This window comes from Ovis aries, chromosome 3, assembly GCF_016772045.2.
Source record: "Ovis aries strain OAR_USU_Benz2616 breed Rambouillet chromosome 3, ARS-UI_Ramb_v3.0, whole genome shotgun sequence".
NCBI classification, from domain to species: domain Eukaryota; kingdom Metazoa; phylum Chordata; class Mammalia; order Artiodactyla; family Bovidae; genus Ovis; species Ovis aries.
Genome location: NC_056056.1, coordinates 133,290,394 through 133,314,338, shown reverse-complemented (window position 1 = coordinate 133,314,338; position 23,945 = coordinate 133,290,394). Strand labels below are relative to the sequence as shown.

Below are 23,945 nucleotides of genomic sequence, written 5' to 3'. Positions count from 1 at the left end.
AGGGTAGCAGTTCGATAAACAAGTAGAGTCCTGTACCTTGCAGGCTGAGCGGCTCAAGAAACAGGGAGTGGCTGTCTAAAGTGAGCACCAACTGTGTTCACACCTGGGTGTGGGGGGAGGGGGCACCATCTAGATGCTGATCCCCAGGCCACTCAGGAGAAGAGGAGACGGATGAAGGCTGAAGACAGGGGAAGATCTGCAGGGGAACTGGGGCTGTGTCTTGAAGGAGGACAGGAGGCACGCAGGGCCAGGGAAGGAAGGCCACGAGCTGACACTGGGGGTGAGTGTGCTGATTCTTGGGTCCGTGAAGGCACCTGGCCACTGGAAAGATCTGCAGGGACATCATGGGGAGAAAGGCGAGGAGGGCAGGGCTGTACGCATTATGGACAGCCTTGAGTACCAGCCAGGCCAGGAATCTAGATTTTATCTGCAGAAAATGGAAAGCCATTGAAAGATTTCGTGATGAAAACGATGCACTCAGAAGACCAGAGTATAGCAGCCGGATGCAGAAGAATGAAAAGGCCATTGGTGCAAGCCAGGAAAGAGGTGACCCACATGTGAACAAGGGAGGTGTGCGTAGGAAAAGACAGGTAGAGGAGCATGCAGGCTTAACCACTTGCCGGTTTACGCTCAATTTAACACATGGAATCTACATGGGAGGGGAGGGAAGGGTCAAAAATGACCCTGGGGCTTCAAGCCCCAGGAAAAAGAACAGTGCCCCTAAAAAAAATAGGGATGCGCAAAGCGGAAGCTAGATAGAAAGCAAAATTGTTATTTCTTGGAAATACTCATCCAAGTGGAGGGGACAGGGGCTACAAACACTCATTTGGGAGGAAGTCCGGTTCAGCGCTCTGGTGAGATGTGAGAGAAAAGCACCCTTGGGAGCTGGGGTATAACCGAAGCCTGGCGATGGGCTCCATTCCGCCTGGGGAGAGAATGCTCAGAGACATGGCCAAGGAGAGAGCGGCAAAACCAAGGCCTAGGGAACCCCCAAATGAGGAGGCAAGAGGATCCAGAAAACATGGAAAGGAGGAATCAACCTCAAAGTGGACTGATCTGACATAATCCACTGTCAGAAGCCACTGGACCCCAAGGAACCAGCGGTCCTACGCTTAGACTTCTCCCCAGTAGATTGGGTTTGGGGAAACCAGAGGAGCTGGCCAGCCTTGAGAACGAGACACTCGATCCTTCATCAGCGCTCACTCTGGTTCCCCTGATGGGGCGTTTTAGGTGCAGAGGCTAGTAAAAATCGGCACCATAGAAGTATTCACCACATGCCTCACTCTGAACATAACATGCATTAGTCTAATCTTCACAATCATCGAGGGTAAGTTTATGACCCACATTTAAAGATAAGGAAATGAGGCAGGGGAGGGATAAATTGTGAGGTTGGGACTGACATATACACACTGCTATATACAAAATAGATGACTAACAAGTACCTTCTCTATAGCACAGAGAACTCTATTCATACTCTCTAACGGCCTACATGGGAAAAAGAATCCTATTTTTTTAAAAAAGAGTGAATATATGTATATGTATAAGATTCACTTCACCGTACACCTGAAGTTAGGGCTTCCCTGGTGGCTCAGATGGTAAAGAATCTGCCTGCAATGCAGGAGTCCCAGGTTCAATCCCTGGGTGGGGAATATCCCTTGAAGAAGAGAATGGCAACCTACTCCAGTATTCTTGCTTGAAGAACTGGAAGAAAAGCTATGACAAACCTAGAGAGCATATTAAAAAGCAAAGACATTACTTTATCAATAAAGGTCCATCTAGTTAAAGCTATGATTTTTCCAGGAGTCATGTATGGATGTGAGAACTGGACCATACAGAAAGCTGAGTGCTGAAAAATTGATGCTTTTGAACTGTGGTGTTGGAGAAGACTCTTGAGAGTCCCTTGGATAGCCAGGAGATCCAACCAGTCCATCCTAAAGGAAATCAGTCCTGAATATTCATTGGAAGGACTGATGCTGAAGCTGAAGCTCTAGTACTTTGGCCACCTGATGTGAAGAACTGACTTATTGAAAAAGACCCTGATTCTGGGAAAGATTGAAGGCAGGAGGAGAAGGGGACGACAGAGGATGAGATGATTGGATAGCATCACCGAGGGACATGAGTTTGAGCAAGCTCTGGGAGCTGGTGGTGGACACGGAAGCCTGGTGTGCTGCAGTCCATGGGGTCGCAAAGAGTCAGACATGACTGAGCAAATGAACTGAACACCTGAAATTAACACAACATCATAAACAAACTACACTCCAATAAAAAAATTTTTATTAAAAAATGAGGTAACAGATTTCAGAGACAGTATGGATATAACCTGTCCAGGTCACACAGCCAGCATGTGTCTTGAGTTGGGTCTGGACTTTGAAGCCCCCATCCTAATTTACCACGTTCCACAGCCTCACACAGGGCTCCCTCGGCCAGAGCTTGCTGTGGTGCAAACACCTCTGGGCCAGGAGTGAGGACACCTCAGGGCCTGTTTCTATGAAATAAGGGCTTCAAAGAGAGAACCGCCAAGACATCTGCTGGTGTTGATCAGCTCGAGTCATTGGATACAACAAGCAGACCAGTAGGACAAAAAACAGGAGGGAACAACTGGTGAAGAAAGGGAGACCCCAGCCTGGACGGGGGCTCTTTCCAAAGCTCTGAAGAGAGGTCTGCATGGAAGATGTGGCTGTGTCCACCCGGCCCCTTCTGTATCCATCTGACCAAAGTCACTGCTCAGAAATGAAAGGTGGGTGCTTCCCTGGTGATTCAGTGGTAAAGAATCTGCCTGCCAATGCAGGAGACACTGGTTTGATCCCTGATCCAGGAAGATCCCACATGCCTCAGAGCAACTAAGCCCATGTGCCGCAACCACTGAGCCTGCGCTTTAGAGCCCAGAACTGCAACCGAGGAAGCCCCATGTGCTAGAGCCTGTGGCAACAAGAGAAGCCACTGCAATGAGCAGCCGAGCGCTGCAACTAGAGACCAGCCCTCCTTTGCCGCAACTAGACAAAAGCCTGCACCACAATGAAGACCCAGCACAGTCAAAAATAAAAAATAAATTAAAAAAAGGTTTTAAAAAAGAAATGAAAGGTTGAGGCGAGGGCTCTGAACACCCAGTCTCCTCCAGGGGTAATGGGGAGATGAGGCATCCATACCCTCACACTCCATACAGAATCCTGTCTTGGGGACCCAAGGAAGGAAACAGCCCTTGCACACACACAGTCTTCTTTTTAAAAAGCAACGGTGGGGAGGAGTGGCGAAGTAAGAGGGACATTAACCCCTAAAATAGAATAACAAAGCCAAGAAACAAGAATAAACTTAGGGAGGGAGCTTTCACCCCTAGCTGAGAAGATGCTGCAAGGGCCGAGCAGGGTTCATTTGAAAACTGACAAGTTTTTCTGACTTCACGGGATCTCCAGTTCATAAATTCCTCCAACCACAGACTCCTTTGTATCTTTCTTTCCTTTATTTACACAGCCCGGGGAGCACAGTCTGCTGCTTCAACCACCCTTTGTCCAAAATCCTCAACTCCCTAGCCCTAATGTCCTTCCACCAAACTCACCTGGCAGGATCCCACTCCAGCTGGCCGGTCCTTCTCTTACCAAATCCACCTGGACTGTGGATTCTGCTAGTGAAAAACCACCTAAACATTCAAATTGGTTTTGCTATAAATTCATGGTCTCTGTGCTCATTCCAATTAAACGTGGCAGATTAAACACATATGTTTACCACTACTCCTTCCTGAAACCCCACTAAAATTACATCAGTGGAATTTTAAATCCTGAAGAATAAAACAAATGAGAGACAGGAGGTGAGGGATGTCAATAACTGTAGAGGAGAGAACGCAGATGAGAAGTGGTAACTGGTTCAGCAAATAGCAGAAAGTCAAAGTCTGTCTGTAGGGGGCTATGCCAGAGGGATATAAACTGATTCTTAGGGAAAAGGCCCAGAAAGGCTCAGGAATTTACAACGCTAGGTATCCTGGAAGACAGGACGGAGAAGCACAACTGAAAATATGAAAATTAGATGAAAATTTCTAAAAGGAACATTTAGACCCCCACTCTCCTCCCCTGCGCATTCAGCCAAGTGACTCCCCTCTCCTCCACCTGATTCCAAAGAAGCAGGAAGTAGAGAAACTGAAAGTCTGGGACTTAAGGATGTCAAGCACAGCAGGAGGTGAGGATGAAGCTGTAATGAATACGGGAAGATTAGGAGGAAGCAACCTACCGCGTCAACTCCTTTCTCCCAACCAATGTTCAGAATCAGCGGCCAGAGGTAAAGCTTCCAGGAGACTACAGTGTTCCCTCTCTGGAGACACCGACCTCAGTGAGACTCTTCTTTCAGTCCTTGACCAATCACCTAGTCAATGACGCCCACACGTCAATAAATACATCCTCTATGCACTTGGGCCTTCCAATATGCCTTAGTGCCTACTCTTAAATGAGAGCAGACACAGTCCGGGGCTACAGGACATTTGAGCAAAGCCCCTAATGTGAACCACAGAGGCAAAAACAGACAAATGGGAAAAAAGGCATTTGGTAGAAGAGGAGAAACCCAGGAAGCAGAAGAAAACGGAAGATATTGAATCCATTAAGAACAAACAGATTGCTGTCATATGTACTCAGAGAAGCAGAAGCTCTAGAGTTTTAAAACTATGACAACTGAAATGACAAAGTCAAGAAAATCACACAGAAGATAAAATATAAAAAGATGGACAGTAAAAGAGAAAAGAACTTTAGAAGATCAATCCAAAAGTCTCAAGAGTCAACTAACAAGTTATAGGAAGAGAAGGGGCGGGGCGGGGGAGGAGGAAAATACTAAAAATTTTTAAAAAGAAAAACTTTATAGAACCGAAGGATAGACCAAAAGGATCCACTGAATGACCAACAGAAAGACAGATTATAATACTGTTTCAGAACAATGGAGGATCCAAGACTTCCAGAGACAAGACTAAACAAACACAGCAAAGCAGGTCGTGGACAAAGGACAGAGAATCAGACCACAGCAAACTTTGCCCAATGCAGGAGAGAGGCGAAGGGAATCCCCAGGACTATGATGAGGGCAGTAACCATCTTCAGAGGCAAAAAGCAGCAGTGACTCTCCTTGACTGAACACACAACACTGCCTGGCAAAATCACTATTCTGCTATTGACAGCTCTACCTCCAAGTCTCTGGAGCTATGATTTCAAAATTTTCCACACCTCTCAAATGACTGACCCATCAATCTTGTCCCTGTTTCCCTCTCACTTCAAATTTCTCATAGCAAATAAAAAGCCATCCAAACTCACTCTTTCTGTCACCTGCACTCTGGAGCCCTCCCTTATTCAGTGTCTGGTATATACACTCCAGGCTTCCCTGGTGGCTCAGCAGTAAAGAATCACCCTGCCGATGCAGGAGCCGCAGGAGATGTGGGTTTGATCCCTGGGTCGGGAAGATCCCCTGGAGAAGGAAATGGCAACTCACTCCAGTATGCTTGCCTGGGAAAATCCCATGGACAGAGGAGCCTGGCGGGCTACAGTCCATGGGGTCACACAGAGTCAGACGTGACTGAGCAACTGAACACACACACACACACACAGTAACTTTACATTTAACTTTTTGAGGAACTGCTGAAATGTTTTCTAAAGTGGCTACACTGTTTTATATTGCCATGAGAGTTTGCATTTCTCCACATCCTTGCCAGACTTGTTATTGTCTGTCTTTTCAATTACAGCCACCTGCATTTGTAAGCTCAGTAAGCATTGCCAACATCCATAGAAGTGATACCAAATGTGTGAAAGAGCCTGCGTTCTCAGCCTCAGTAAGAGTGTGCTGTCAAACTTCTGAATTTTTTAAACTGTAGGAGTAAAAATTACCTTAATATAGTTTTAGTGGAACTCCTGTATTAGTTTTGCTGTGATAAATAATGGATTCAAAACTCCACTGCCTTGAGACTTCCTTGGCAGTCCAGGGGTTAAGACTTGGTGCTTCCACCGCAGGGGTGCCCTAGTTGGGGAACTAAAATCCCCCAGGCCTCATGGCACAGCAAAATGAACAAACAAACATTGCTTTACAACAGAGATTTATTTCTCTTTCATGGCTTACACTGGATTAGCTATAGCTCTGATTCATGTACCTTTATTCCAACATCCAGGCTGAAGGAACAGCCCCTACTGGGGACACAACGTTCTCACTGCAGAGAGGAAAAAAAGCAAAAGGCAGAGAACACCATGCACCAATCCTAAAACTTCAGCTCAGACCTAGCACATGGCACATCTAGTCAAATCCAGTTGACCAAAACAAGCCCTGGGGTGAGTGGGGTAAGGATGTATAATCCTCCCAGAAGTAGGCACTGCAAAGCACGAGGCGATGGTTGACAACTGGATGACAATCCTCACAACTGGCCACAGGCCCTTAGGATTTTGCATTGTTTCCCCTTAGCCCACATAGCCCACCTCACTCATCTGCTTTACCAACCTGGCCCTGTAGACGGCTGAGTTGGAACCACTGATCTAAAGACTTTCTCTCCTCTTCCTTCATGGATACCCTCTTGATTACCCCTCCCATTTCTTCAACTCTCTTTCCCACTACCCCTTTATCATAGCATTTTACATGTTCCTTTCACATGTTCCCACCTCCAGCTACCTCCTCTTCTCAACCAACCTTCTTAAAACAGTTAGCTCCACTCCATTTCTTTCCTCTCATACTTTCCTGAGCCCACTACCATGCAGCTTCCACCTTCAAGGCCAACAAGAATGTCCCTGCATCCAAATCTAATAGAGACATCTCATCTTTATCCTTCTTGACCCCTCTGGGGCCATTAGATACAGTTTGCATTCCATCTTGAAGTATTTTCTTTCACTGGCTTCCATATGACTACCCCTGGCCACTTCCTTAATTCTCTCTGCCTCTTCGCCTTCCTCTGGCCTCCCTCGAGCGCTGCTCAGGGTTCTGTTCCAGGGCCTCTTTCACTTGTGTTCTGCACCTCTCCCTGGATGCTCATCCGCTCCCAGGGCTACAGGCCGGTGACTCCTCCATCCCAGAGCTCTCTCACCAGCCCAGATCCATGATGCCGCCTGCCTAATTTGGAAGTCTCACAGGACTTCACACTCAAATGGTCCAAAAGTGGGCTCATTATCAGCCTTCTCAAATCTCTTGTCCTCGAGTTCCCTGGTTACATGAATGGTACGATCTTCTGAACCCTAAACGCTAACTGAGTGCCTCCCTCCTCCTCCTTGGTTGACTTTTTTTTTTTCCTTTTTATTTAAAAATCTTCAAAGGTTACTTTGTCTTTCTCTCTCATTCAAAACATCAACACAACACTAAAACCTGAATAAAGCTTTTTCTTCTGGGTGATGTTGTAAAATTCTTTTCCTTAAAAGCACTTTAAAAAGCAGTGGTAACTTTACAGCAGAGAAACCTGATGGACACCACTTTATCCAGGTAACTGAGGAATTACATCACCAGTGGTGGGGCAGACAGTCATTGTGGGTCTCCTGACGCGAGGGATGGAAAAGCTCTCAGCATCACTGCTGCCAAAAATGTACCACCTGAATTTAACTATGAGGAAACATATCTAAATTGAGGATCATTCTACAAAACAACATAGCCTGTAATCTTCAAAAATGTCAGTATCATGAAAATCAAAGAAAAACTAAGGAGCTGCTCCAGATTGAAGGAAACTGGAGACATTACAACCAAAAGGAACACGTGATCTTAAATGGGTTCCTGGATAAGGAAGAAAAAAAACTGCCGTAAAGAAAGTCACTGGAAGAACTGGTGGAATCTGTGAATGGCCTGATCACTGCATTGCAGTTATGGAAGAGAATGTTCTTATTCTTTGGAAACATATGCTGAAACATTTAGCAGCAAAGGAGCATAGTATATGCACTTTCTCTCAGTTTAGAAAACAATACTATGTGTACGCACCTACAAGGTTTTTTTTTTAATATAAGAGCTTTATTGAGATATGATTCACATACCACAAAGTTCACCCTTTTCAAATGTACAATTCAGTACTTTTTAGTATAGTTACAAAGTTGCACATGGATCACACTATCAAGAACATTGTCATCATCCCCAAAAGAAACCCCATACCTATTAGCAGTCACTCCCCATGCATTTTTTTAAAAAACTGGAAAAGTCTTCAAAATATTAACTGTGGTTATTTCTAGGTATTGGGATTATAGACGATTTTCATTTTCTTATTTATGTACTTCTATATTTTCATAATTTTCTGTGATAATTCCATTGACTTATGTAATTAAAATAAAGATTATTTTTAAGCAACATAAAAGGAGGAATTGAAGGGGCAACAAAAATTCCAAACTGTATACCAGGCTCAAGGAATGACCCCATTACATCGTGTGGTTTCCTAACTCCTAAAATTCACTCCCATCTAAAAGGTCTCCCAGGTGACCGAGGTAGCCAATACCGCTCATTTCTACTATGCAGCCCAACTGGCTCTGAGAGAGGAACGGGTTCAGCTAGTTCAACAGTGACTGAGTATCTGTTGCCTGGCACTGCCCCAGGTGCTGTGTGGTGTGTCTGCTTTGCTCACTTCAGCTAACAAGTCACGAAGGAGGCCAGTGCCGAAAATTAAGGCATGCTCACTCCCTGGAGAAAGGGAAGGCTGCTTAACTCCACTCACTTGGCCCAGGGCAGCCTTCAAAGAGAAAAACACTCCGACCCTCCTTAAGGTGATAGAGAGCTGGTGGAGGAAAAGACTAATTTGAAAAGGCCAATCTAATCAGTAATCATTTAAACACAACTTGAAAAAGTGATGGGGTGGGCCTGAAGGGAGGGTGTACCAAGGAAGTTGAGGAAGGCTGCCCAGGAGGAAGCCTGCAGGAGGGGAAAGGGATTAGGGCACGTGCTTCTTAAAGCACTTTCAGTCAGGTTTATTTACTGTTAGAAAGTGAAAACACTGACCTCTGTGCTGTCTACCTATTACTCCAGACTCAACCCCCACGTTAATAGTGGTTCCAGTTCCTGTGTGTACAGTATCTTCTGCCCTTCTGAAAGACTGTAAATTCCTGGACGGGGAGAGGTCTATGTCTTATGCTTCTTTAAGTAAACCATGCGTGCATGCAAACTTAGTCGTGTCCAACTCTTTGCGAGCCCAAGGACCGTAGCCCACCAGGCTCCTCTGTCCACAGAGTTCTCCAGGCAAGACTATTGGAGGGGGTTGCCATTTCCTTCTCCAGGGGCTCTTCCCAGCCCAGGCAAATTCTTTACCACTGTGCCACCTGGGATGCCCTTTAAATAAAGCACCAAATACAACATAAGCATTCAGGAAAATATTCGTCTTCATCTTTCCCACTCTTCTCTTCCTTCCGCCAAGTAGTAGTAGTAGTGGAAAAGATGAAAATTAATACTTTTTCTGAATGCCTACTTTCTATTTGGTGCTTTACTTAAGGATAAGACTTAGACCTCTCTCCCTCACCCAGGAATTTACAATCTAGAAGGGGAGAAAACACTACACATAAGAACTGGAGCCATTACTAATGTGGGTGTTGAGCCGGTGAGGGAATAGGTAGACAGCAGCACAGATGTCTTTTGCACAAACTTGAATGAACTGTTTCCAGGTTCTGAAAAATGATGTTTCACTTCACTTACATATGATGTGTATAAACCAAAAATCAGTATTAATGATACTTTAGAAGATATGCAAAGGGTGTTTTCTTCCTTCTTAAGAACTTTTCACCTATGATCTCACTTGGGCTTCCCAGTAGTGCTAGAAATTAGCCTGACTCTCATCTTCAAGTCAAGGACTCTTGTACCAGACAGAGCGAAATTAATTCATCCAAGATTACAAAGGTGACATCTAGGCTAAGACTACATCTCTGGTCCCTTTTAAGTCTGGCATTTCTCACTACTTCTCACCACACAAAAATCAACTGCAGCTGAGGTAAAGGTGTAAAACTGAAAATATACAACTCTAAGAACACCAGAAGGAAATACAGGGAAATATTCTTATAACACTGAGGCAGCATTTCACAAAAACCCCACCACCACAGGCAGATTTGACTACACAAAACTTGAAAAATTCTGTTTAAAGAAAGACGCATTAAAGCGGTTAAAGCTGATTCATGGCTTTACTTCCCCTGCCCCATCATCATTTTACCTACTCACTGTTTTCCAAACTGGTCTTTGCTCTCTTGCAATTACTCCTTTCCTTGCAAATATAAAAGTCACTTTAAATTCCATGCAAAGTCCTGTTTTAATAAGAATTTAACTTAATCTAAAGCAAAAACTTTGTCTCTACAATATTAAGTCTTCCTATTCACAGACATGATAAAACTCCACCTAATCAAGCATTTGGGGAAGTTCCTGGTAGACCAGTGAGTGCTTAGGACATGGTGCTTTCACTGCCCTGGTCCAGGTTCAATCCCTGGTCCGGTAACTAAGATCCCACAAGCCACGCAGCACAGTCAAAAATCATAATAATCAAGCCCTTTTTGTCTTCCACTAAAATAACCTGATTTTAATACATAACTTGCAATTTCCTTAAATTTACGTCTATAAATGTAAACTTTTTTATTGTGAATGATATCTTTCTATGATATTTTTATGGTTGATTATTGTTCTCATTTTATTTATATAAGTTGTTTGTTAATCATACATCTGGCAATGCAGCTGAACTCACTGGCTTTAGTATTTTGTCAATTTGATTCTCTTTGTGAATGGATATATCATGTGAAAGTACTGAATATAAAAATATGAAAATTGGCATTTCCTGGTGGTCCAGTGGTTAAGAATCACCTGCCGATGCAGGGGGCAGGAGTCCTATCCCTGGTCCAGGAAGATTCCACACGCTGTGGAGCAAGTAAGCCTGTACACTGCAACTACTGAAGCCCACACGCCCTAGAGTCTACACCCTGAAATAAGAAGCCATTGCAATGAGAAACCCATGCACTGCAACTAAAGAAAGCCCACCTGCAGAAACGAAGACCCAGCACAGCCCAAAATAAATAAATAATAATAATGACTCTGGGTGGCCAGCAGCTCTAATAGAATATTAGTTTTGATTGCAAACATTCTTTTCTTGTAACTATTTTCATAGAAATGTTTCAAATATTTTCCCACAAAACACAACTTCCACTCTTAAAAAAGTTCAAAGATAAATGAAAAATAAGAGAAAAAATGTTAAAAGCATATGACAAATGAAAAGTTAGTGTAACATGGAGAAGATTTCTACCAATCAATACAAAATAGACAAATGATCTACTTTTTCCTTAACAGGCAAGAGATGTGAACAGGGAGTTAACAAAAACGATTAAAATGGTCAAAAAGCAACAGGAGATGCTCAACTTCACTATTAATGATATGCAAATTAAAATAATGAAATTACTATTTTTTACCTATCAAGTTGGCAACTGTATAAAAAATTCATAGCATCCAGTTTGCAGGAACTGGGGACTTTTACACATGGCTCTGAATGTGTAAACTGTTACAAACCCCTGAAATTCAATTTCACAGAACCTATTAAATTTTAAATGCCCATTTCCTACCTATAAATCTATCTATAAAAACAAAAGGATCACTATAAGGATGTTCATACAGCATGGTTTATAAAAAACAAAAAAACTGGAACTAACCTGAATGTTCATTGAGGATGGGCCTAGACAAACTAAAATACAAATTGCTGGAATACTGAAACAATTTTTAAAATGTGAAACTATTTAGAAGATGTGTGAAACACTTTTGTCTGGTCCACTGTGGTGCTCAAAAACAAATTCTGGATGAAATAAAAAAGTTTTTATGAACACAGAAAAAAGCCTGGTGGTATATACAACAAACTGATAAAAGTCACTACCTTCAGGAGCATGGAGTAGCATACAGATGGCAATATGTTTTTTTGCCTTTTAATTTTTTTGTGCTGTGTGGATTTATTAAAATAAGCATGAGCTATTTTTTAAAGTATTTATTGGCTGAATCAGGTGTTAGCTCAGCAGCCCGCTAGGGAAGTGCAGCATATGGCTTAACTGCCCAATGGCATGCGGGATCTTAGTTCCTCCACCAAGTATGGAACTCACATCCTACCCACTCCCATTACAGGCCATTCTTAATCACCAGACCACCAGGGAAGTCCCTGAGCTATTTTTTTTTCTTAATTAAAGATTTACTTCTGATAATCTCACTCAATTTTAGCTGTTCTATGATGATCTTAAGACCACAAAGATTTGCTGTCAATTGGTAAAAAAAAAATGGAGTGCTCACAGAAATGAAATCTATGTACATAAAGTGGCTGGAAATTGTCTTCATTCATAAAGTTTTTTTTTATTTAGGCATCTCCATTAATTCCCCTACACTCACAACCTGACAGCACCTAAATAAAATGAACATTTCTTTCCATCAAGTGCATTAACGCATAGTCCATCTCTAGCAGAAACTGAAAGTGTTAGTCCCTCAGTCGCACCCAACTCTCTGCAACCCCATGGACTGTGGCCCGCCAGGCTCCTCCATCCATGGAATTATCCAGGTAAGAATACTGGAGTGGGTTGCCATTTCCTTCTTCAGTCAATCTTCCCAAGCCAGGGATCGAACCCAGGTCTTCTGCGTTGCAGGCAGAACTTTTTTACCCTCTGAGTCTCTGGGGAAGCCCATCTTTAGCAGGAAAGTTGGGAACAGAATTTAAAGAAAGGCTCAGGAGTTTTCCTAATGTAGCCGGGCCAACGGGCCACCCTGCATTGCCAAATCTCCAACGAGACCACAGTTTCCTACTGAGGAGAGCTTATGCCTTTTCGGGGAGGAAGCCAAAGTTAGATGCTGGATGGTCTAGAAATAAAGGCGGAAGCGCTATGAGGAAATCAAAAACTTAACATTCAAAAAACTAAGATCATGGCACCGGTCCGATTACTTCATGGCCAACAGATGGGGAAACAATGGAAATAGTGACAGACTTTATTTTCTTGGGCTCCAAAATCACTGCAGATGGTGACTGCAGCCATGAAATTAAAAGATGTTTGCTCCCTGGAAGAAAAGTTATGACCAATCTGGTATTAAAAAGCAGAGACATTACTTTGCCAACAAAGATCCGTCTAGTCAAAGCTATGGTTTTTCCAGTAGTCATGTACGGAGGTAAGAGTTGAACCATAAAGGCTGAGCGCTGAAGAATTGATGCTTTTGAACTGTAGTGTTGGAGAAGACTCTTGAGAGTCCCTTGGACTGCAAGGGGATCCAACCAGTCAACTCTAAAGGATATCAATCCTGAATATTCATTGCAGGGACTGAATGCTGAAGCTGAAGCTCCAGTATTTTGGCCACCTGAGGCGAAGAGCAGGCTCTAGAAAAGACCCTGATGCTGGGAAAGACTGAAGGCAGAAAGGGACGACAGATGAGATGGCTGGACAGATGGCTGGACGGTATCACGGACTCAATAGACATGAGTCTGAGCAAGCTCTGCGAGATGGTGAAGGACAGGAAGCCTGGCGTGCTTAAGTCCAGGGGGGTCCCAAAGAGTCGGACACGACGGAGCGACCGAACAACAGGAGAGTCCTATGCATTTTCGGAGGTGAGGAAGCCATTATGACATACTGGACCGTCTAGAAATAAAGGCGGAAGTGGTATGAGGAAATCAAAGGCTTCGGAGTGCTCTGAACATGCCACGGAATCCTTTCTCAGACTGGAGCTGAGTGTACTCAGCAAGAGCGTGCAAAAAACTTCCCTCCCAGCTGACGGGTGGCCCTCGGAATCTGCAGATCTGCTCCTGATGGAAAGCTCGGGTAAAGATGATCTCGACAGAGCTACGTGAAAGGCCTGGTACGAACTATTCTGGCAGTATTTGGGGCTCCAGACTCATAAGCGAAGGGAGAACATCTGCGAGGAAGGGAAAGTGATGACGCTTCTTCAAGTAACCAACTCACCTAGCAAAACCCTCAACAAACACTCTGCACCCCAACATTTCGGGGCCTTCTTTCCTGCCCTGAATCAAGATGGCCGCGAGGGCGCGCCCGCAACACGGCGCACGCGCCGTACCGCCGGTCCGCCCTCTTCCCGTCCTTCTGCGCGCCGTCGGCACTGCCCACTCACCAGCTGCACTCCCTCGGTGCGCCCTCAGCCTCACCCCCTTTCTGTCGGCCCCCGCCCGGAAGTGGATAGTGCTGTACAGAGGAGAGGACGGAGGGGGAGGGGAAGTGCTTCCGGGGAAACGGGCCCCGGGTTGGTGTTTGTAAACTTGCCTCGGTCCCGGCGGGGGCAGCGGCGGCCACGGGGTTGGCACGGAGTGCTGCGGCCTGGAGGAGGCGCCGCGCAGCGGGGGAGACAGCGGGAGGCCGCGCCTGGCAGGTAAGAGCACGCCCCAGGGAGCGCAGCGTTGTGGAGGCAGGCGGCAGCGCTCCAGCAGCTCGCAGGCCGTGGGGCACCGCGCGGGAAGGGGGAGGGGAGGGAAGGAGGGGCCCGGGGCGAAGGGAGGGCGCTCCCGAGGAGAGGTAGGGGCTGCGCGCACACCGCCGTGCGGTCGCGTCACCGGCCGGACTGAGGGGGCTTGCTCGGAAGGGACGCGGGCGCGAGCACGCACCTTGCGCGCTCCTGGGCTCTCCGGGTTCGTGCGGCGGGCGCAGCGGCTGGCTGGCTGGCTGGCGGATGGTTGGCTGGCTGGCTGGCTGGCTGGCTGGCTCGCGGGAGGGAGGGAGGGAGGGAAGATGGGAGGGAACGCGCAGCGTTGGGCTTCGCCTCCTTGTCTTCCACCTCCGCAGCGAGTTTACGTACCTTGGGGCGGTCTCGGAGAATGCACACGTGTGAGCCGGCCTGGGCTTGTACTGCTGGTCCAGTTTCTGCGTGCTGCTCAAGCGCCCAGCGTTAACCCCTGAGCTTTTCTCCACTCCACTTCGGGTCGCCTTGATAGAGTGCGAGCTTCGCGGGCCGGCCCACTGGACACAAAAGCCCTAGAGGGCCTCCGCCCCCTTCTTCCAGTCCTAAGTTGGCAAATCCTAGCAGTTGGCCTGCTGCAGTGCTTCCACTAGAGGCCGAAGTTACTTTTGCTCCTGTCGATGGCCTGGAGACCAGTTTCTTCTCATGACCTAGAAAGAGAACTCTGATGTCTTCGTTGAGAGTCGCACAGAGAGCGCCTGCCTGGCAAAATAGTTCAGCCCACTGAAGGTTGTATGGCCTGAGAATGTTGCACCTAACAGCTCCATTTCCCTTTCTGGTTTCAGGTTTCTGAAACAAATCGTGAATTTCATTCAGAGAATTCAGCTGGAAAACCAAGACTGGCAGACTTTTTCTTCAGACAATAGGCAGGAGCCAAGCAGAGACCAGGGATTCTTGGAACATCTATCTTTACTTTGGAGGACACTAAATTCTGTTTGAAGACAAAGGCATTTCAGTATGGCAGCAGGACTGAAGGGACACGAAAGAGTTGTTACAGTGATTTGGTGACAGTTCTTCAAACAACAGTGTCTTAAGGAAAGGTGGAGCAAGAAACTCGAACTTTTGAGTTGCATTAAGTGAGAAATCAGCATGGCTCAGGTAAAAAGCTCTAGAGTCCTCCTCCTTCAAGATCACTGGGAAGCGTGTTTGCAGTTTCACTCTTGAATGCTGCCTTAGTCAACATACTGACCAACCCAGTGAGCCAAGCTCTGTATTAAACACCAGGGGGAGATCTAGAGGAAGGAAAGGAGACAGGCCACAGCCCCTGCCTTCAGGGAGCTTCCAGTCAAATGAAGGAGGTAGGCTATACTGCATCACAGGCCTTGATGGGACATTTACAAAGCAACATGTACTCAGTTTACACTTGGTACAGCAACTTTTGAGGGGCATGAGGGAGTAAACAGTCTGGTGAATGGTTCATTTGTTTTTTTTCAACAGGAATTTATTGAGCTCCTGTTACATGCAAGGCATTGTGCTGGGGATACAAAGATGAATAAAATTGACCCTGACCCCAGCAGGCTTCCAGGCTAGTTGGGTTGGGGTTGGGGGAGATGAAGAGACAATCTGTTATTTATCTTTATATACACAACACTGCCTGGTGGCTGGCTAGTAGTACAGACTCAATGAGTCTGTTGATTGAAGGAATATGCAATAATAGAGGTATGTACACCATAGATGAGGGAATGAGCCTTCTGCCTGGTTGAAAAAAGAAGTTGAAGCTGGAAGGATGGATAGGATTTTGCTAGATAAACAAGTAGAACAGGGCATTCAGACAAGGACAATTGCCTGGGCAGAGACTTAGAGTCCTGGGAGGATGTGGTGAGGTGGGGAGTACCGCGGGTAGTTTGCTAGTTACGGAGGAAAGGATTGGGGTGGGGGGAGTGGATGGTTAAAGACAGGAGATAGTGATAGACGGCCACGTTAGGGTGAGGGAGTTGTTTCCTGGAGAAGTAAGCTGAGTGTGACTGAAGGGCTTTTTATCCCTTGCTGAGAAATTAAACTTTATTCCATAAGGAATGGGGACTCTCTGAAGAGTGCTAAGCAGGAGAGTGATGTCAGATCAGTGTATTTGGAAGGTACTTGTCCTTCCAAATCCCCTTTGTGGGGACACAAGATGGATTGGAGAGACAGGATGGCTCAACAGGTTATTGTAGTTATCTGGGGAGAAAAGCTGTCTGTAGCATCCCCGGAGCTTTTGCCAGCTTCCTTCCAGGGACCCTCTCCTACCAGCCTCACCAGGAAGAAATCGCTGGCTTTCTTCCAGCTGCATGCATAGCTTCCTTCTTTTCCATGCAGAGGAGGAGCCGTGCAGTTTCTTCTTCCTTTGTTTGCAACCCACTTCACAGCATCCTGTTCACTCTAGCTCTGAGAAGACTGCTTTTCCCTAACTGCTAACTTTATACTGGGGTGCTGCTTTTGTATGTTAACTCATCAGCCCTGTTAGGGTAGATACCATGGTAAACATTTTGCATTTAAGGAAACTGAGGCTTAAAGAGGTGGAGTAATCTGCCTGAGATTGTACAGTGCAAACAGCAGAGTTAAGTCTTGCCTCCAAACCTTTCCCTCCGAAGTCCTTGAAGATGAGAGAGGGGGTTTCTGGGATGTGCTGATCACCTGAAAGGAATTTCTTTTTCAATTTCTTGCGGAAGTTTGCTGACCAACTGTTTCTTAAAAGTGTTTCTTCAGTAAGAAAAGGATATTGTCTAGTGCTGGCTAAATAAAGTCAGTTTGAAGAATGTAGCAATTTTCCTAAATATCCCTTACTTAAGTAGTTTTTAAACTATGTATAGCAAGGACTGTGAGAAATATGAATATGCATACATGAATGGTGAGGACGGGGAGGAGGAGGAGAAATTGTATATGCAACTCCAAAGTCTTCCCAAGTGGTTTAATTTTTATCTTTGTTATAAAATATAAAATTTTTATATTTGACAACACTTAGAGAATTTTAAATCTAAGGGGAGAAATGACCTGATTTTACTGATACGCGTTTGTAGAGCTTGAGACTGTACATTTGGCACCAGTGAGATCTGCCAGTCAGAAGCGGGTTCTGTGTAGCTAAGTGTCATCAAGAAGGAAAGAAGGAAGTTCCCCTAGAAATCTCCCATGTCAGTGGGTCAGCAGGACAGACTCTTGGTATTTCTAAGCCTCGTGTAGCTTCAAAGTAGTATATAGATACACACTTTACCGAGCACAGTGCTAATGATAAGTGTCAGTAGCATCTGATTATTCTCTTGGTCCGTGTCTGAATGCTGACAGCTGACAAAATGGATAACTAGTCCTGGTGAGATGAGTTAGGGAGGACTCTCGAAGGAAGCAGGGTTTTGTGGTGAGGAGGGACGCTCCTTGGAGAGAAGCCGCACATTAGTAGCTGGGTGTTTAAGGTAGTTCTTTGGAAATTGGCAGTCTGTTTTTGCCCTGCCCTGCCAGGTGACCTGACACCTCATCTCCTTTCAACTTAGGCAAGTCTCCTGGCTTGTGAAGGCCTAGCAGGTGTGAGTTTGGTTCCCACTGCAGCCAGCAAGAAGATGATGCTGAGCCAGATTGCCAGCAAGCAGGCCGAGAATGGAGAGCGGGCAGGTAGCCCTGATGTGCTGAGGTGCTCGAGTCAGGTACAGCACTTGAGTCCATTGCGGCACCTGGGGGTCGGGTGGCCCAAGCTCTCTGCCAGGAGATGCCCAGCTTTGAGTTCTCAGTGCTTCTGTTTAGGGAAGTGGGAAAGGGGATACAGCTGGGCCATGAGTATGGGTATTTTAGAGGGTACAAGAAAGGAAGGTCTTTCCTGTACAACAGCTCATTAAAACCAAGGTACTTGGAGAGGCGATGGATGCGTACTTTCTCTAAACCTCTGGGGCAGGTGATTCACAAGTTGTCTCAAAGCACCTTTCTTGGCCTCCTGTCTTGTGTTCTGAGATTGACTGTGCATTTAGATTTGATTTGTATTTAAAGGGCCACCGAAAAGACAGTGATAAATCCCGGAGCCGCAAAGACGATGACAGCTTGGCTGAGGCCTCTCATTCAAAAAAGACTGTTAAAAAGGCAGGTAATGGGGAATTCCTTGGCAGTCCAATGATTAGGACTCCACGTTTTCATTGTTGAATGCTCGGGTTCATTCCCTGGCCAGGGAACTGAGATCCCACAAGTCACGCAGAGTGGCCAAAAAAAGAAGAAGAAGGCAGGTAATGGGGAAACCCCCAAACTGATTCAGTTTGGGAATAAGGCAGCCCTCTTCTTTCTTACACACTCCCCTGGTGGCTCAGAGGTTAAAGCGTCTGCCTCCAGTGCAGGAGACCCGGGTTCGATCCTTGGGTCAGGAAGATCCTCTGGAGAAGGAAATGGCAATCCACTCCCGTATTCTTGCCTGGAGAATCCCATGGACGGCGAAGCCTAGTAGGTTACAGTCCACGGGGTCGCAAAGAGTCGGACACGACTGAGCGTCTCTGGTTCAGCCCTGAGGTCTCCTCAGGGCTGGTGAGCCACCCTGACCCCATCCAGAGACCACTTTGGCAATTGATCTCTGCCCTCTGTGAAACATCCTTGGTAAGGGGAGGGTCGGAGGAGCATGAGGTCCTGTGGCAGAGGGGCAGGCAGTCTCCCTCTAAGGTCAGTTCAGAGTGCGAGGTTTGACCAAGCAGACAGCTTGCTCACCCTACCTTCTTCCTCCAAGGGTCTCTTAACTCTGAGGGATATGGGAGATGACAGCATCAGAGAAGTTACTTTGTCCAGCAGTTGAAAATAGGGCCAGGGCAGAATGGAGGCAAGAAGGGGGCAGAGGGATAGGATAGCCTCATGACGTGCCTGACTCTTGCCCCCAGGTGGTGGTAGTGGAACAAAATGGTTCTTTTCAAGTAAAGATTCCCAAAAATTTTGTTTGTGAACACTGCTTTGGAGCCTTTAGGAGCAGTTATCACCTCAAGAGGCACATCCTTATTCATACCGGTAAGTGTCTTGCTCACGTTCAGAGGGGGAGCGTAGTCCTTAGTTTCTATTATGTTTGTGTGTAGCTTCTGTTGGGTTTATTTTAAGGAGTAACTATTAGAAATAGGGGAAGAAGGTAAGTGAATGAGGCGGAAGAGATTGTATGTATCTGGTGTTGCTGAGACCAGCAGCTTTGGGGACCTTTCCCCATTAGCTGTTTACACATTACTAAAAGGTAAAGATTTCTGGGAAAATAACTGGAGTGAGGTCCCTGCCATGTATACCTCCTGATGCTCCCTTCTCTCTGATTGGGCCAGGTGAGAAGCCATTTGAGTGTGACATATGTGATATGCGTTTCATCCAGAAGTACCACCTGGAGCGTCACAAGCGTGTACACAGTGGGGAAAAGCCCTACCAGTGTGAACGGTGTCACCAGGTAAGCTCACGTGTCATGCATTCACACCCACACACAAACTTTCTTCCCCAATAGCCAGGGCTCGCCCCCACTCCCTGCTTGACAAGGGGCCATCTCGCATTCCTGGCCATGATGGTGTTAGTACATCGGGGTGAGGTATATCTTTCTGGCCTTATATAGACATCCCTTTCTGGTCCCTTGGGGAGGAACCATTAGAATAATTGTTAATAATAGTGTTTCTTGAGTGCTTACTGTGCACCAGGCACAGTGAGACCATGTATGACGTTGACCTCACATTAACTCTGTGAGGTAGCTTTGTTGCCTTCATTTTGCCCATGGGAAAATTGAGGTTTAGAGAGGTTGGGTTTCCCAAGGACACAGCAGATCAGGGATAGAGACACATTGAATGGAACTTCAGGACAGGTGCACTTAGGAGGAAGAGAGAAAAATTCCTGCCCTGGGGGAGTGGTCAATATCTGATGTATTGTGACTGTAAAATCCAGGACCAAAACGAGACAAGAACAAGAGAGGAGAAATGATAACAGTGAACACTGGATGCTTTGCTGGGTCTCAAGCTTTGCTCCACACTCTCAGGTTGTATCTGCAGAACACTAGAATGAAAGCTCTGTGGGGCAGAGACTTTGTCCCTCTGGTTCTCCCCTCTGTCCTAAGCCCCAGGAACTGTACCTGCCTTGAGATACTGAATAAATACATGATAAATGAAGCAGCCGCTCTGTGAGTAGGTACCTTTAGTCCCATTTTACAGATGCGTGGACACATTCAGAGCTGAGATAGATTGCCCAAGGTTGCATGGCTCCTGCGCGCTAGGCCAGGATTGAGACTTCAGCGTTGTGTTCCTAACCACTGTCCACTCATGCTGTCTGTACATGCCAAGGGAACGCAGAATGGGACCTGCGCCTCTCTCATTTGGGAAGGACAGCTCTAGCCAATAGGTAACCACGTTTCTCCTCTCAGGCGCTTAACCCTCCGTTTCTTCTCAGTGTTTTTCTCGGACAGATCGATTACTCAGACACAAACGGATGTGCCAAGGGTGCCAGTCCAAGACTTCCGACGGGCAGTTTTCTCTCTAGGCGCAGGGGCCCTGGGTGGTGGGAGTGATCAGAAGAATCCACCGAAGAGTGCACCCCCTCTGGTCGGATGGTCCCACCGCCGCCCCGTCTGTATCTGTCTCCCTCCTGGAAGAGTGGACCCAGGAGACCGGAAGAGTGCATCAGGGGACGGCAGGCCCCAGAGCTTCAGCTCTGTAAATAATCTGAGACTCTGAGTATCTTGGGAAAGTTCCTTCAGCATTCCTGGGTAGGGAAGCTAGTCCCCAGACCCTCGGCTGAGGTCACAGGTGGGGACTCAAGGTGCAGGACCAAGACTGAAGTGTGGCTCCCACAGCCCTGGACTCCTGCTGGCAGCTGAAACGGAGGAGACTGGGGAGAGGGGTTGGTTGGTTCTGTTCTTGTTCTTGTTTATCCAAAAGTAGTTTCAACAGGCACACGGTGGAAATAGGTAACATGGAGGTATAGAGTCCTGGTCAAAGCAGGGACTATGGCTGGTCCAGCCCGCCCCCAAATTTGAGTTTTTAGTTGCAGTTGATCCTTAATGTTCCACAGCCCTGTACCTCACCTCCTGTTTGAAGGAGAATAGGATCAGGGATGGCAGCTGTGCTTACTTTGGCCTCCTTATTCACTGTAGGGACAAAAGGAAGAGCAGTGAGGGGACCAGACAAGGGCTGGATCCAGGAAGACTGGGCAGGTACCTCTCATTTCCTTCAGGGAAGAGCAGGAGTTGTGGCCCGGGCTATTGCAGTGGCCGGTGCCACACTGGTACCTAATGGGGTCAGCTCAAGTGCCTTTTGGAGGAAACTTGGGTGAGCGTGGCCCTTGAAGCCCCTTCCCTTTCTCTCTCTGGGTAGTTGATTTTGGAGATAGTTTTTGGCTACCTCGCTGATACTGACTGACTCCTAAGCCAGACAGAGGTGTTGAGCAAGGAGTCGTGGATGTCACAGTGGGTTCTTTCTCCTTGTGCCCTCTTAGGAACCACCCAAGACTAACCCCAAGTTCGGTGACAGCTGTTCAAGAAACAGAGAAATTTGGTGTCCCCTGACGTGACTGTTGAGCAGCGTTGAGCTGATCTTCTCGCTCACGTCCTATCACTGTATTCAGGTAGAGGAGATAGGGGTCTAGCTTTTGGTCCCAAAGGAAAAGATCTTGGCTTCCTTCTTGATGGCCGGCCCTACACAATAAAGAACTGTGGGGGGGGTGGGGGTCTCTGCAGAGAAAACACCGAAGGAGGAACCTAATGTAGGTTTTACTGTTAACTATATTCTTTGCTCTTCTCTGCTCCAACACCACCACCTTATCTACACCCTCCCCAGAAGTCATCAGGGGTGTATGAGTGAGTGTGTGTGTGGTATGTGAGTGTTCGTGTTCGTATGCTTGGAGATGGCATATTGAGCCAAACCCTTCTCTAGCCCCAGCTGGGGAGGATGAGCATGAAACAGCTTCTCCTGACTGCCCCTCCCCCGAAACCTGAAGGCCTGAACCTTGAGGTTCAAGAGGAGCTGAAGAACTCAGCTTGAGGGGACTGGAGGGCTTCGTTTTGGAGGGTTTTTTTTTAAGATTGATTCAACAGACTGCTGGTTAGGATGTTGCTAACCCAAGCCAGGGCTTGTGAATATGAATTTTCTAAAGTGAAATAAAAACCCTCTTTCTTCCTGCTAAGGAAAGGATCCTTATGGGAGGTTCTGGGGGTTTGGTTGACTCCCAGGTTGTGGGTTGTCCTGACCTATGAGGGTGTGGTGAGTAATTACAGAAGAATCATGGAAATTTGGTGAACCTGACTGGGCTGTCGGGGACGGGGGGTGTCTGAGATGGCAGTCTGCAGGAAGTGATTTCCTTTTGCAGAAAAGGTAGGCAGCAGCACACTCCTGTTGCCTGTTCTGAAGGAGATGGGGGGTCTCCATTCCTCTGAGGTGTGAGGATTTGGGGAAAAGAAGGGAAGCGTGGCACCCTTTAGCTCTTCCTTGACAGCATCTGAGATCCTGTGGGGAAACACTGGGGAACGTGCCTGCAGCCTGCTCTTGCCTGGTTTTGTGTTGGTATGTTTGACATGGTCCAGAAACTAGACGGTGAGTCCTGAAACCAGCCCTTCTTGGTCCCTGCAAGTAGGGCCTCTTTCTGCATGTGAGCCAGGCCCTCTCTGTTAGAGAGCTCTGCTGGGGGCTAGTGTTTGTCTCGGACACACTTAGAAAACTCCTTCCAGACGATGCTTTTAAAAAGTGGAAGACTTCGCTCCCTGCCGCCTGTAGCTAGTCAGCTTAGGATTGGGGGTGTGTGTGGAGAGAATCACATTAGTGAGGTGTGCCCCTGCATGTGCGAATGTGTGTTTAGGTCCGAATGTGCCCTAGCCCCCTACAGGCCTCGGCTTCCTGCTTGGATGTGTGGGGGAGAGGGAACTTCTAAGCATATGTGCAGAGAGCCATACCAGAACCACCCCTGCCGAGGACTGGGTGAGTGGAAACTCAGGAGCAGGTGGTTAGCTCAGTTGTCCAGGTGCTGATGTTCATGAGGCCATGGATTTGTGAGGAGAGGGGAACGGAGAGGCAGAAGGAGTGACTTAGCGCCCAAGAGTCCCACTTACACCCCAGGGAGATCACAGACCGCTGCAAAGGCTCCTGGGCCCAACACTCCACCCCTCTGCTGGGTGGGGTCTAGCACTGGAAAGATGCCTCAGGTGTGTCTGGAGTGAAGGGAACGGCGGTGGGGCCAGCTCTTAAGAGACCAGGACATGGGATTCGGGGACCTGGGAAAGAGTAGTGCCAGTTCCTGGGTGGGCTGCTGGACCGGACCCCACCAGCCCTGCCCTTCCCAGCACCTCAAGTCTTTTCCGTCCACCCTGCCTCCAACAACCTCTTGTCATCACTTAGCTACTGATTGTGCCCCATGGCTTGACGTTGGAGGGTTAAATGAGGTGTGGGGTCCCACCACAACTTTTAACCCTCTCCCCAGATGTTCTCTGCCTCTATGTGGCCCTGGGGCTTTTATCTTAATCCCTCCCACCCCACCCTTCTCCACCTTTTTTTTTTTTAATATACTTATTTTGCTATTAGGGGAGGGGAATATCAAATGAACAAGATCACTTTTAAATGGTAGTTTTTATAAGATGTTATAAACTTGTATCTTTTTACCATTAAAGTGCAGTGTATGTTCCTTCGTGATATATTTAGGATATTTAAATAAAAAAAAACGGGGCTTTTGTA

At 46.8% G+C, this 23,945-nt stretch overlaps 2 protein-coding genes across 14 annotated transcripts in view; one reads left to right on the top strand and one right to left on the bottom strand.

Annotated features, from left to right (window-relative positions):
- Nucleotides 1-14,823, bottom strand: part of CSAD (cysteine sulfinic acid decarboxylase) — a 25,433-nt gene extending 10,610 nt beyond the window's left edge. For 2 of the 8 annotated variants that reach the window (XM_027967261.2, XM_060412540.1), the window contains exons 1-2: nt 14,683-14,823; nt 14,492-14,584 (exon numbers count right to left, since the gene is read on the bottom strand). The gene's annotated coding sequence lies outside the window, so the exon portion shown is untranslated. Of the gene's footprint in view, nt 1-3,553; nt 4,351-14,004; nt 14,068-14,153; nt 14,348-14,491; nt 14,585-14,682 lie in introns of those variants that run through there. The other 6 variants (XM_042246674.2, XM_060412543.1, XM_027967265.2 and 3 more) reach the window with 5 other exon arrangements.
- Nucleotides 14,108-23,945, top strand: ZNF740 (zinc finger protein 740). Of its 6 annotated transcripts, none has more exons than XM_042246678.2 (7): nt 14,108-14,259; nt 15,129-15,441; nt 17,805-17,954; nt 18,292-18,381; nt 19,158-19,281; nt 19,578-19,696; nt 21,721-23,945. In XM_042246678.2, the coding sequence occupies exons 2-7, from the start codon at nt 15,433-15,435 to the stop codon at nt 21,793-21,795; spliced, it is 567 nt and encodes a 188-aa protein (XP_042102612.1). In that variant the 5' UTR covers nt 14,108-14,259; nt 15,129-15,432; the 3' UTR covers nt 21,796-23,945. The 6 variants fall into 6 exon arrangements, with proteins under 6 accessions (XP_042102612.1, XP_004006360.1, XP_060268529.1 ...); XM_004006311.6 differs by having other exon boundaries at nt 20,677-23,945; XM_060412546.1 differs by having other exon boundaries at nt 17,773-17,954; nt 20,677-23,945.

Bases quoted from the DNA above. Each gene is read 5' to 3' on its own strand.
- ZNF740 (XM_004006311.6), top strand. The intron at 19,282-19,577 runs GTAAGTGTCTTG...TGATTGGGCCAG, and splicing joins GCACATCCTTATTCATACCG to GTGAGAAGCCATTTGAGTGT. The intron at 19,697-20,676 runs GTAAGCTCACGT...GTTTCTTCTCAG, and splicing joins AGTGTGAACGGTGTCACCAG to TGTTTTTCTCGGACAGATCG.